We start from the raw sequence: 14,798 nt of genomic DNA, 5'->3' as shown, positions 1-14,798 counted from the left end.
GGCGCTAACACTGCAAATAACTCTAGATTAGCTACAAAATGTACTTAAAGTATAAAAAGTAGAAGTTCTCAGTTAGAGTCGGTCCTTATTATTTCTGATGCAGTAATATGTAAGCAGCATTTAGTTAACTGGTCAAGGTTATTTAACCTTATGTAGCTTAATAAACAAATAAACAGGAAACTGAGGAAGACTTCCACACAAAACATTTTCAGCTGTAAGGAACAGAAGTCTTTATAGAACAATATTACATTTTAAAGTATTAGGTTTCAATAAAATAGTAATGTGTATTTTTTAAATGTACAAAAAAACAGAATTTCACATATTACTATTGAACATTATTATGGAAACCACAGAAACCAATTTCATTATAACTGACCATTTTCCAGATTGAATGTAAATGCTGTCAGGTTTGTTTGTTTGTTTGCTTGCAAAGTCTTTTTTCAAGTGAAACTAAAGTAAGTAACTAAACTAGAATCAGACAAACGTTTCTTTGGAATGCTTTTATTTTGTAACGCCGCCGGAAGAGTAGAAATGCTGACGTAATTCCGCGTGATCAGATTAATGAAATAAACTCATTAAACAGCACGTTTTAAATGAACAGTTTATATATCGGCGTCAATATGAAAATGTTTTTAAATTATTATTTTGGTTTTCTTTTCACTTGGAGCACCCACAGGTGCGACGTTTCAACTTCCGGTTCTAATTATCCAATCAGCGTTCGGATCCCGGCGGCCAGGGGCACTTTTCAGTCTCAGCTTTGGCCGCGGTCTCCACTCTCTTCCAGCCGCTCTTCGGTCACTCCAGGCGTGCAGAGACAAGCGGCAGCTCCCGGACGGATGATGATGTTGGTATGGGTCGGTTTAATAACTCTAGCCCGGTTCAACAGGGACCCGCACCGGGACGCGGATTGAGGTCTGGCCGGCCTGTAGGCGCTGTTGTCGGACTCTGAGCCGTCGGGGGACACCCGCAGCGGGGGAGGATTCTTCCCGGTGCCAGTGTGGAGGTTTGTGAAAGGTAAAAATACACCGGGCTCAGAATAAATAGGAAAATAAAACATTTTTAAATGCTTTACATGCTTAACATCAAACATGGTGTCAAACTCAAACTTAACAGACTGATAAACTAAAACGTTGCTGATGTTTACTCCAGTCTCTTCTTTAATATTCCACTGTTTTATTCTGTGTGTAAAATATTGTTTTGTTTGTGAATGAATCATGTTATTTAAAATATCACTGGGTCACACTGAGGCACAATGAGCTGCTAAATCTAGTTCTCTATAGTTTCTGATTTCATGTTTAGCACACACACACACACACACACACACACACACACACACACACACACACATGCACACACACGCACACACACGAAGGGACATTAACAGCTGATACAGCAACATGATCCTCACTGTCTAGAGTTTATCAATAGTTCAATATTTTATTCAGTCGTTTTTTCCGCGTCAGTGTCTTAATAATGATAATGATGATAATAATGATAATAGTAATAGTATGGTGATTATAAAGGACCCTGTCTGTCAAAGACCGGATTATACGGGACCATTTATTCTAAAGGACTGCTGTGACAAACAGTCACTTGGTAATTTATTAGGTACTTAAATCAACTAATAACACAACAGGCTGTAATTAATCCTAACGGGTAAATCATTAACTGGTGACTATTAAAATGTTTATCAAATCAATGAATTTGTCATTAGGTGTCAGCTTCTCTAAGTTTCTGATTGTGAAGTGAGTCTCTGGGTTTTGGACTGCTGGTTTGAAGACGTCAGACTCACCTGGACTCTGGGTAGATGTTGTATTGACTGAGCTACTGATTAATCAATAAAATAATTGTCAGGTCAATCTATAATCAATAGTCACAGCCCTAACATATTTACATGTCAGCTATGTTTGTGTAAAGAAAACGACTCGTCAGTGTTTCATCACAGAGCTGCAGACACAGGACAGGTTACTACAGGTCGCTCTGAGCATGTGACGGAGGCGGCTCCTTAGTGTCTGTCATGTGACTGATGCTGCAGACTCACACCTGTGTCACAAACATCACATGGTTATAGAATGATATTTAAGTCCTGGACATCAGAAACATCAGATCAGCCTGAGAATAGAAACTGATTTGACTCTTTATCTCTGATCAGTCGATTGATCGTAGAGAAGAAACCACAGTTGATCAATATTTTTGATCAGCTCTACTCAAAATAGAGACAAAAGACAAAGACAAAGAATTAAATTCTTTATTGGCAGATTCTTTGACATGATAAATGTATCCTGCTCTCAGATATTGATTTGTTCACATCAGCAGGAAACTGTCCACTAGAGGGCGACATTGTCTTCTCTGCAGCTGCTCACTGTCACACTTGGTGTCAGAGCAGGAAATCAGTTCCAACTGCTGTAAATGCTTCAGTGACACTTTCAGGCCCTGCACACTCACAGGTGTGAGAAACCTTCAAACACACAGTGAAAGTGAAGGGAAGGCTAGTGATGTGATCACACAGACACAGTGGAAACACCTGTGTAGGAGGGGTGTGGTCTGATGGTGTTAGGAGCTGCAGGTCTCATTATATTATATTAATTATATCAGTGCTAATTCCATTGCTCCTATAGATTTATATTCTTTATAGTGCAACAGAGTGTTTGAAGTAGTTCTCCTTGTGGTCCACAGGGGGCGCTCTTAAAACCTTCATCATCAGCTTGACCTGGTGGATTTATTGTCAAATAATCGTTGCAGCTCTAAACAGTGTTTTTGAAAACATAATTAATTAGTAATATCTTTAACTTCTTTTTGATCCTGTGTTTTCTGCTGTGACGACTGTTTCTGTGTCACAGATCATACAACTAGTCATTGATAAAGTTATTATAAATCTATATATTTATCTGACACAGCTTGAGGTGTTAAAGACAGGATACATACAAAATCAATTCAATTCAAAATGATAAGTTTATTCTAGAAACAAGTTCTAGACAGTTTGATGCTCTGAGGCCTAACACACACACACACACACACACACACCAATCAGCAGCGGACAAGCTGAAAACCATACCGCTGTCCAATGAAACCATAGCTCAGCGTATTGAAGACATGTCTGGTAATATCAAACAACAGCCTGCGTCCAGGCAAGCCCTTACTATGCTTTACAGATGGATGAATCCACAGCAGTGGATAAGGAGGGGAAGCTCATTTTCGGCCTACGTCATAAAATGTGTCCGTTTATTTATATGTAAATTCGCAGAGTGACAGAAGAGAGTCGCCAAACACAACGCTAGTTGTTTTTAACAAAGACAAAGTGGCTGAGGATCAGTAACGTCTCCAGATCAACTCCGAACAACAGAATGAAAAACTTGAAAAATGCTCCGGTGGATGCTTATACTTCAAGATCGCTGATTCACTAATTTCGCTGTCAATCAAAAAGGGACTCAGCCTCAGACAGATCATCCAATCATCATGCAGAAGCCGAGCGTCCGGGCCAGCCCACTGCCCCATAGACCCCCAGAGACGCTGAGCGTCCGATGGGCGGGACAAAGCCCAGCATTTATCCAATGACCGTCTAGTTTCGCTGCAGTGGAACAACCCACTCTGTGCTTCCCCACTGAAGTCAGTAGACGCTCGGCGTCTACACTGTGTAAAGCGCTGTGGCGCTGCGGGGATGAATGAGAAGGAAGTCGTGTCGGTTACCTGTGACAACTGATGGAACTGCCTCCATGACTGGGAAACATTCAGGTGTGGTGAAGCAAATTCTGGAGAGGGCACCTAATGCGATGTGGAACCACTGCTTTTTGCACCGAGAGGCACTGGCGGTTAAGAATATGGTGCCTGTGCTTGATGAAGCTTTAAAAGATGTCATCAAAGTGGTGAACCCCATTAAACAAAGTGCGAGGAACAGCCGCTGCTTTTCAAAGCTGTGTAAGGACTTGGGCTCTGAGCACATGCAGGTGTTTTATCACTCTGAAGTACGCTGGCTGTCATGTTCGGCAACGAAATCTGGCTTGCACGAGTTGCATATCTTGCTGATGTGTTTGAGCATCTCAACACATTAAACGTGTCTATGCAAGGGAAAGGACACTAAATTTTTGAACAGTCAGACAAAATTGCTGCATTCAAGAAAAAGATAACACTGTGGGTAAATCATTTATCCAAAGACAGACTGGACATGTTTCCCAACGCTTGCCAGGAAGCGCAGCAGCTGGACACCGCGGACAAAAATGACTTGAAAAAAACCGTCAAGGCACAGCTCACTAAACTTCAAGCTCGGTTTGACGATTACTTCCCAGAGGAACACAGAGATAATGCCTGGATACGCAACCCCTTCAACATCAACATGGAAAGCGTCACGTTGCCAAGCAACGAAGAGAGATTTGGCGAAGTAAGCCTCTCCCACTTCTGGTGCAGTGATGTGATGGAAGCGTATCCATCCCTCGCCACTCTTGCAGTCAAAACGATCCTACCATTCAGCACGACCTATTTGTGTGAAAGCGGCTTCTCCGCTTTGGTCCAGCTCAAGTCAAAGCAGAGAAACAGGTTGGACAGTGAGCGTGATCTGAGAGTAGCTCTGTCTACTGTCACCCCAGAAACCTTGAAACTCTGAACGAGAGTAAAGCACATGCCCAACTGTCTCGTAGATTTCAACAAATGACAGGTTAGGTGAAACAACGTTTTGTGGGCTTTTTTTTTTTTTTTTTGTGCAGTTTTTTTATTTTATCCACTTTTGTACATGAAGTTGTCATGTTCCTCCTCAGTTTCTTAATAATATGTTCTGAAATGCACTTTTAAATATGTGTATTTATGTTTTTAAAAAGTGACATGTTTTTGAAGACTACTTTGGAAAAATAAATTTGTTTGGTTTGAATTATTTAAAAGTGGGTCATGACTTAATGACCAGCGGAAAATGTGGGTCCCGGGGTGAGACCAGTTGAGAACCCCTGGTCTAGATGGTTCATAATGTAGCAGCAGATCAGAAATGTATTTTGGCCCTAAACCATCAAGTGCTTAATAAACCAACAGCAGTATTTTAAAATCAACTCTTTGACAGACAAGAAGCCAGTGTAGACGTTGAACAGAAGAGGCCCCAGAATGGAGCCTTGGGGAGCTCTGCATGTCATTTTTGTCCGCTCAGATGTGTAATTATCTATAGACACAAAGAACTCCCTGTCCTTTAAGTAGAATTCAAACCAGTTCAGTACTGTGCCAGAAGGTCCCACCCAGTTTTCCGGTCTGTCTAGTAGTATGTTGTGTTCAACCATGTCAAATGCGGCACTAAGATCCAGTAATACTAATACTGTGATTCTGCCATTGTCAGTGTTTAAGTGCATTGAAGACCTTAACAAGAGCAGTCTCAGTGCTGTGGTGTGGTAGAAATCCTGACTGAAAGACATCAAAACGGTTGTTTAGCTGTTTAACTGTTGAAAAACAGCCTTTCCAATGATTTTACTTAAAAATGGGAGGTTTGATATGGGCCTATAGTTGTTCATTAGTGAAGAGTGTAGATTGTTCCTTTTTAAGAACGGTTTGAATACGGAAGTCAGACCATGTCCTTGGGAAAGCAGAATATTTTAGTGTTTTTACTGCACATGCTTAAATCTTTTACAGCACAGTCACCCAAAATCAGAGTTTGAGGCCCAGGCCCTAGCTTTCCCTGCAGCCTTTTACTTTCTGTTTTACTCTCAGACCTCACCCTGCTATGTGAAGATGAGAGGTTATTCAGGTCATCAGACGGAGATCCAGGGTCCTGCAGCAGTGGAGACAATCTGTTCTCCAGTTGCACACTCGGTTGTTACGGAGGTTTGTTGTTAGTTCTCCCTTTCGCAGCTGTCCGTGGCTGTGTCCTACTAAGAACAGGGGTTGAAGAGTCGCTCTGACTGGATAGTAATGCATCCTCACTCACGTAGTACTGAGGAGGTCATAAAAATGTTGAAATATAGCAAATAGCCTACAATAGCTACAAAAAATTAGTCCCAGTGATTCATAAGTATCCAGGAGCTGCTGCTCGTAGTTTATCTCAGAAGAAAAACAAGAATATCAGTAGGAAAAATGCAAGCGGAGGCAAGAGCAAGAAAAGTGTCTGCACTGAGAGCAAGCGGACGCCGAAGTACCAGTACACCAGTTTACCTGAATGTTCTTTAAGACTGTAGTCTGAGGTAGTTAGCTAGAGCTAGTTAGCTACATGTATCTAGCTGTTAGCTAGGGGAAATAAGTAATTGACTTGAGGTAGCCAGGGTTTGGCCAGAAGTAGCAGCATAGTTAGCCAGGAGAGATAACCTGGGGGTGGAGACAAGGTCTCCTATGTTCAGTTACTGTAGTTATAGCATGTTTGGTTGATAAGTGCAGTTAGCAAGGGTTAGTATACACAACAAGCCAGAATGAGTTAGTTGGCAAGTGTTGAAAAGGGTAGTTAGCTAACTGACAACGCTGTCTGCACGGTGTATCTACACTACAGTATACACAACACTGTACTGGAAAATGTCTGAACTTTTTAAAGCCACACTGTGGAGGGTCTGAACTACTCGAACTACTAGCACACACAGCAGGACGTAGACCGTGTGATACATACTAATTAATTTGGTATGATTGTGTTTAAAAGTATTTGGACCGACACAGTCTCTGTTTTGTCTGAGTTTCATCAGGGCGTATTATTGCTTCTTCATGTAAAGAGAAAAAGATCCTGAACTATGTGACAAACACAGGGTGTGATCAGGGTGCGACTCAATACAAAGATCTTTTCACTGATGTTGCTGCTCTGCTGCTTTTGTTTTCTTCACCTGCGTTGAATAACATCCAGCTCCAGTTGTTTTTCTCCTGTCAGTACAGTCTCGTTATTTGTGTGATCAGTATGTAGGTTCATTCTGACATCAGTAGAGTCTGCACAGTCCACACAGCTCATCTCTTCAGTCATGCAGTGTTGGCTCAGTCTACTGATCACTACAGAAACCACCACCAACAGAGTTTATCACATATTCTTCGTCATATTTTGAATAAACAGTATTAATGGGTGGCATGGTGGGGCAGTGGTTACCACTGTGGCCTCACAACAAGAAGGTTCTAAGTTGGAACCCAGGTTTTGTTTGCATGTTCTCCTCATGCCTGTGTGGAAACCTATAGATACAACTCAGGGCTGAATCTGACAGATTCTTAGATTAAAAAAAGAAATCACTGGGCTTTTTTTTATTTACAAATAATTTGGTCCATCCCATGATTAACAGTATGTCATATAAATCAGGAACCGATAACACAGACTGATTCCTACTGGTACCAACATGTAGTCATAGAAGAAAAAACACAACTGTGTAGAACGACAGAGTAAGAACTGGGTATCTTAGATTTAGCATAAAAACTGCATCCGATGGAGAAGTGAGAAACCAAGATGAGAAGACGTCATGTCCTGTCCTGGACTGTCCGATAAGACCCTGAACCCCTCTGATGCTGCAGCCTCAGCCTCAGTCACTGTGCTTCACCCTGCACATAAAACTGAAAGCATCTTCCTCCAGCTTTATCTGACAGACGACCTCGCCCGTATTATCACTGCAGAAATCCATGTTTGCCTTGATAGAAGTCTCTGATCTCACAGTGGAATATTTTCTATGTTGAAGAGAATTTAATCATGAAACTATAAATCAACCATGTTCATGTGCTTATCTTTGTTTCCCCTGATCTCCACCTTTTATTTTACTTACCAATGAAACATGAAGTCTGTTCAGCAGGTAATTCCACATTGTTCAGCTGAGGATCTGTTGTGTCAGAGGTTATGGACAATGCTCAGCAAAGCTCATAAATTCGTCAACATAACAGGTCACTTTCATTTTCCTTCTTGGTTAAATAGGCCTTACAGAGCCGGGAGGGGTGCTGGGTCTTTGTCCTGTTGAAAATTAAATGATGCTGTCCCTAAGTGCAGATCAGGTGGGATGGCATGTGGCTGCAGAATGCTGTGGTAGTGATGCTGCACACCCTCCTCCATACTTCACGGTGGGAACCACACATGCCGACATACCATCCGTTTTCTCTTTTTCTGCGTATCACAAAGACACGGCGGTTAAAATCAAAAATCTGACATTTGGACTCATCAGACCAAAGTCCTGATCTCCACTGGTCTATTGTCCATTCTTTGTGTTTCTCAGTTGTGATTCCTTTGCAGCAGTTCGATGGTGAAGGCCTGAGTCTGTTGAGCTGCGTCTGCTACTCTGAGGTGCTGTTAATTGGCGATTTGCATTATTAACATTTGCAACATTATTCATTGGTTCTGCTATTATTGCTGCTGTTATTATTGATAACAGCATTACACTTATGGTACACCTATGGGTATTGGGTATTAAATACCCTTGACTTGAGTTGAATGACCTCTGACACAGCAGACTATCAGCTGAACAATGTGGATTTCCCTGCTGAACAGACGTCATGTTCATTGGTAAGTAAAATAAAAGCTGGGGATCAGGTTAAACACAGATAAGCAACATGGTTGATTTCTTTATATATATTCACTGATTAAATTCTCTTCTGCATAGAAAACCTTCAGAGACTTCTATCAAGGCAAACAGCAAAGCAAAAGCAATCTGAGGAAACAGATTTCTGCAGTGATAATACGGGCGAGGTCGTCTGTCAGATAAAGCTGGAGGAAGATGCTTTCAGTTTTATGTGCAGGGTGAAGCACAGTGACTGAGGCTGAGGCTGCAGCATCAGAGGGGTTCAGAGTCCAGTGGACCGGATCACCAGATAGTCCAGGAGAGGACATGACATCTTCTCTTCTTGGCTTCATTTCTTCATCTTCAGCCTTTTACTACGTCAGACTCACAGCCTTAGGTCTACTACACCACAGACAGTCACCCCAATGGTGCCATGTGATCCAGGGGTTTTCCCTGGAACCCAGCCCAAGGCTCCTGTGTAAAGCTGCACACAAAATCCAGATGAAGCATTTTAGTCTGAATTTGACCATCCCTTTCGCTCATTTCAGCACTGACCAACCGGCATTATGGGTGTGTTTTACCAAGCTACAGTTGTAGGCTACAGTCTGTTACCTGTGGTTGGCGTGGCTGTGTGTCAATCAGAAAACAGTCGACCTGTTCGTTCGACAGCTCTTTAAATAGTTTCAGTGAAATCATGTGACCACAGAGAGCCCGCCCCTTCTGATATAAAACCTGTGAACACTGACTCCTCTCTGCTCTTCCTCCTCCTCCTCCTCCTCAGCATCACAGAGCTTAAGCTGTCAACAGGTAAGATCTCTGACAGAGAAATGATGGGAAACTTTAACAAAGTTTAAAGGGAAAGTTTTCAGACAGACTTTAGTCACTCTTTAATGATGCTTAAATATGAGAGAAACTGAACATTTCTTTCATCATTTCAACAGGTTTGTTTTTCCTGCTGATCATTTTCCAAATCCTCATCTTTAGAACTTTCCCTCCTCACTCACAGCTGCTGGTTTCAGTTTGTTTCTATCAGAGACTGGACACAGAAAACTGCTGGTTACTTAATCCGAGCTTTTATCAACATCAAATAAAGGTGCATCTTATCTATCTTATCTTACATACAGCAGGGAGAGAGGCATGTAGAGACTTAAGTCTCTCCCCTTGGTTCTGGTTCTGGCAGCTGAGTTCTGAACAGTCTGGAGTCCATTATTATTTGACAAATAAAAAAGCTGCTGCAATAATATAAGTGTGAAGAAATAAAAGCAGGTAAAAAGATCGTAGTCAGTAAAGCTGCATGTAAATTTTTTTGAAAGATCCTAAAGCAGACAAATAATATTTATTAAACAATTGAACTCAGCAAACTGATCAGTGTGTGCATGTGAGAGGTTACACTGCAGTAGGTGTTGAGTGAACCACAGACCAGTGGCTCTTAATTCTTTTTTAGATTTTCAGATACATAACTAATTAGACTCATTAGACCAAAATCAGCATAATGAGCAGTGTATGGGTGTGTAGGACATACACGTGATGTTTGGTAAATGATTAAAAACAGTGAAATGATCCTTTAACATCTGAATAATGTTATAATTTTGTTGAATCTTTTGATTGTGTAACTTATGTTTGTTACAGATGAATGAAACTGTGATGAAGCTTTCCTGATATATTTTTAATATCTTCCAGACACCATCACATCTGTTTGATCCTCACAGCTGTCTGCATCAGGCATCACCATGGCAACACTGTGAGTAACATAATTAACCTTTAAAGCAATAAAGTCCTTAGACAAAGTCATGATTATATTATAGTGAATGTATAAACTTCATTTTCATATAGTCTTGATGAAAAACATCTCATGTTGCTTCATGATACATGTTAAACATAATCAGTGAGAAATTTCATGTTTAGGCTGATTAGTTAGACAGACTAACCCCAACACTGTTTGAAGCTTAACCACAGCTGCAGCGGCTCTTGTGCTGACAGTTCACACTATACCCTCTCCTAAGGAGCATACATTAGCATATCTAACATATTAGAGAATAGCTAGAAAACAAGGGGCCTTACTGGAAAATAGTCGAAGAAGCCTTGGATCGATGGATGGACAGGACCAAAAGGATGAAAAAGATTATTTTCAGTAGATTAAGATGAACTACTGATGATCTTTATTCGACACAGCGAGCGGATTACAAAATCTTTGAATATGTAAAATATTCAATCTACAAATGTGATTAAAAAATAAAACAATAACATGAAATTAAACTTAATCAAAATAAAAAAAACTATTAAATGAGATTAAAAATGATCAAAAATGAAATTTAAAAGGTAGAAATGTAAAATTAAAAAACTTTTGAAGAATCAAAAGACACTACAGATTCACAGCTCAATTCATCAAGTATATGCTAGATGAAAAATCCCCAAAACTGAGTGAGGTAGAAAACAATCTCTCAACAGATAAATCTCCAAACAATCCTGAAATCTCCCTCACCTTCAGGAGTACACCTCCATTTATACTCTTGGTCTGTGCCAGGTGGTGTGGAAAACCAGAGCAGTTGGCCTTTCTCAAAGCATAAAAACCTCCATTAGCTACAGCTGGACTATTGACCTTGATCAGGGGAGAGATTTCAGTCACCAGTGGGGTTATCCATTGAAGACTTGGGTAAACAGGGAAAGAGGTTTGGTGTTGAAGGATCAGTCTGGGGATGGCAGGGGTGGTTGGAGGATGAATGGGAGCAGAGAGAGTGGTAAAAGCACAGATTGGTACCCCTGACAAAAGGTGGACCTCTCACCAAAATTCCTTGGGGTGGGAGTAGCCTATTACTCCATAGGCCACTCTGTCCCACCGGATGGACTGGAGTAGTAAAGAAAACATGCTAGCGGCAAAGAGCTCCCATTTTTGTAGATTAAACTTCAGGTAAGGTGGGTAGCCAGGCACCTGACATATCCTGATAAAGCAGATACCATACCCATGTTATGGGTGCGGAGAGGTCACTGAGTTTTTCCCCATCCGTATTACATAACAAAGCATCACCTGGGTTGAGGAGGCTGATTAGGGAACAATGATGAGGAGGTTCCCTGTTGCAGGACAGATTTGAAGCTGTTGAAGACAGCAGGAAAGGGTGAGATGGAGTACGAGCATGGGGAGGATCTTCAGTTGAGTGCAGTGAGACGGGGCTCAGCATTGCCATCAGCTCTTAGTAGTAGTCTTGTTTGTCATCGGAGTTGTCAGGAGCAGCATATGCTGGTCCTGCAGGTCGATCAAGCCCTGACTCTGTAGGTCCCGCCCCAACAGCAAGAGGTGGGGCTACCTCCAGGCGTGCCATTTTTCCAGCAGAGGCATTGAGACAAACTTGCAGCATCTCTTCGCCTTCACAGGTGAACCAGGTCCACTGGGGTCCCATAAGGTCTGTGATCCTCCCCAATGTGAGCAAAGGGGTGAGACAGCACATTATTGACATATGCCCAGAGCCAAACCCAAACCAAGTCGGGTTCCTCTCATGGTCTGCAGCTAGCCGACAACACCTCAACCCCCTACTGGTGCCTTGGTTTCACATCCTGTCCTAGGTCATTGTTGAAGAAGAAAACATTGCTCCACCAGGAGTGAAGGAAGTTTAGGTTCCCCAAAAAGTGCCAAATAATTTCATAGGTCCCCATCAAGTTTGTGTTGAAGGTTTCTGACAGTAAGGTAATTGAGGAATCAAGCTTAACATAATTTGTCAGTCCCATTATGGCCTTCATCAATAACATCAATTGGCTTGAAGTAAATGCCAGCTGACTCACCAGCTCCCTCATATTGAGGGCCACTAAGACAAACATTTGCAGTAGGTGCAAGGTCCAATACCTAATATGCAAAAATTTAAATCTGTCAAACGTTGGATACATTGACAGATCTGGTGCAGGTACACCAAGTCTCTCACAAGTTTGACTGCTTATATAGTATTTTGCTCTAGAGGGATGTAATTAACAGGTATTGACCAAGAGACCTTCACCTCTGTGTGGCATCTTCTGTTACTTTTATTACTTTCCACCCCACAGGGGGTCTGTAACTAAAGTCTCTAACAGATGTAGACAAGCCAACAGTCAAAAATATAATAATAAAGTCCAGACATGTACTGGATCCTTTGGTGTCCTGCTCACCCCAAATGTCAGCAGTTCACCCAAGGCAGACATTCCTCACATATTAAAGCCAAAGTTGTATACATGCAAAACAATTAATACCTTACACAATACTATTTAATATATGCTTTAATCCTCCAAAATAAGGCTCCTGAAGTGTTTGAAAAACCACCCCTCCATTTAAGGGTTAAAAGTGTAGTGAGCAAATTCTCTATTTCCTCTTCAGGTTCAGAAACGTCTCATCCAAATACAAGGACATCATCTCCAAAAGTACTCTGGTCAGTTCAGGATCTCCTACTGTCTACCAGCTGACAACAAAGAAAGAGGCGTTTGGAACTATGACCAAAGTGATTGTTGGTGAGAAAAATCATAATAATGAAAACAAAACCATCTTACTTGTTGGTGAAACAGGAACAGGAAAATCTTCTCTGATCAACACTCTGGTCAACTACTCCATGGGAGTGAAGTTTAAAGACGACATCTGGTTTGAGATCGTTGAGAGAGAGAAGAGAAGTCAGACACAAAGTCAGACATCTGATGTGACCGTGTACGAGATCTTTGACTTTAAAGAAAACACTCTGCCCTACTCTCTGACCATCATTGATACTCCTGGATATGGAGACACCAGAGGGATTGAACTTGATGTCATCGTCAGTCACAGATTATTTGACTTGTTCAGTTCAGAAAATGGAGTTCATGAAATTAATGCAGTGGGTCTGGTGATGAAGGCGACAGAGAATCGTCTGAGTGACCGATTGAAGTACGTCTTTGATTCAGTGATTTCTCTGTTTGGAAGAAATGTGGAGGAGAACATCGTCGCTCTCATCACTCACTCAACTGGAAGAACACCTAAAAATGCTCTCAAAGCTCTTGAAGATGCAAAAATCAAATGTGCCCGAAATGAGAAGAATCAACCTGTTCACTTCCTGTTTGATAACTGCCAGAATGAAGACCGAACAGAGGACACAAAGACAGCCTTAGAAAGTGCATGGGACTTAACAAATCAAAAAATGGGTAAATTCATAAACTTTCTGGAGACATCCACACCTCAGAAGCTGGTTTCAACAGTTGAAGTGTTGCAGTCACGCATCAAGCTGGCAGCCTGCATTCACAACCTGCAAGACAGAATCAAATTGATCGAACTGAAACAGAAAGAAATCAAACAGAATCGAGAAGTTTTGAAGAAACATGAAAAAGAGATGATGAAGAATGAGAAGTTCATTGTAGACATTGATGAGGCCTACAAAGATAAAGAAACTACTGAGGGTGGGAGACGTTGGTTGTTTTTTCATGAAGGAGCTGTCTGCTGTACTGTCTGTGAAGAGACCTGTCACTATCCATGCACCCTGGCCCGGACGCCGAAACGCTGTAAAATCATGGAACGTGGTCACTGCATTGTTTGTACCAACAGGTGTCCTGTATCAGCTCATGTGAAACAAAACTGGAGGTTTGTGAACAAGACAAAGAAAGTTCAGAAGACTGAAAAACAGATGAAAGAGAAGTATGAAAAGAACAAGTCGCAAAGTGATAGTAAGTTGAGCCTCTTGGAAAATCTAGAGAAGGAAATGAGAGAGCTGACGGCAGAGAAGACTCAGTGGCTTGAAGAGGCCTACCGACATGTTGTCAGACTGGATCAGATCGCCCTGAATGTGGATTCAGTGTCCACTCATGTCCACTTGGACTTCCTGATTGAGAAGATGAAGGATAGTGGAGACACAGAAAAGGTCCGGAAATTGGTGGAGATGAAAATTCGAGTGGACAGAAGAGTCCCTGCAGCGCTGCGGTTCGTGTACGTAAAAATAATGTCAGCTGGGAGAGGACTTAAAGATGTCTTTTACGTGACAGGTCAGACAGGTGTGTAGGCAACAAGGTCTGCTCTGTTCATACAAACATCGCAACAGTTAATTCAATACAATTCTTTTAACTGTGATGTTGATTTAAGAAAGAAATGTAATCACTTTTTGATATCTTAAATATCATGTAAATAAGAAGCCCGAGGCCTCATTTATCAACACTGTGCATGCATAGATTTGTACTTAAACCATGTGGATGCTCATACACAGAATCCAATTTATCAGTTTCTTGTGCTTGAAAAAGTTTTGTAATGTAATGTTGATGGTGTGGCAACCAAAGAAGCCTGGAGACATAGAACACAATGTCCAGTGGCAATGAAGGAGCACATGTACAGTAGAATGATGGTATGTAAAAGTTTAGTTAGTGTGTAAAAGTACACACAGTACTGTGGTAATAAGCAGAGTGAAGTGGGAGCTCACAGCTCTTCTTTAA

General features: G+C 41.5%; 1 protein-coding gene across 1 annotated transcript; it reads left to right on the top strand.

Annotated features, from left to right (window-relative positions):
- Positions 1-945: 945 nt before the first annotated feature.
- LOC111238816 lies at positions 946-14,301 on the top strand (the record flags this gene model as incomplete). Its single annotated transcript, XM_022768505.1, has 3 exons — positions 946-1,014; positions 10,083-10,143; positions 12,739-14,301. Coding segments are annotated over exons 2-3 (1,574 nt in total), but the record flags the coding sequence as incomplete, so codon positions are not given.
- Between the last annotated feature and the right edge of the window lie 497 nt (positions 14,302-14,798).

Source organism: Seriola dumerili, unplaced genomic scaffold, assembly GCF_002260705.1.
Source record: "Seriola dumerili isolate Sdu_G_001 unplaced genomic scaffold, Sdu_1.0 BDQW01001673.1, whole genome shotgun sequence".
In the NCBI taxonomy this organism is placed as follows: domain Eukaryota; kingdom Metazoa; phylum Chordata; class Actinopteri; order Carangiformes; family Carangidae; genus Seriola; species Seriola dumerili.
The sequence above is the reverse complement of the archived record's forward strand: the minus strand, read 5'-3'. Positions and strand labels throughout refer to the sequence as shown.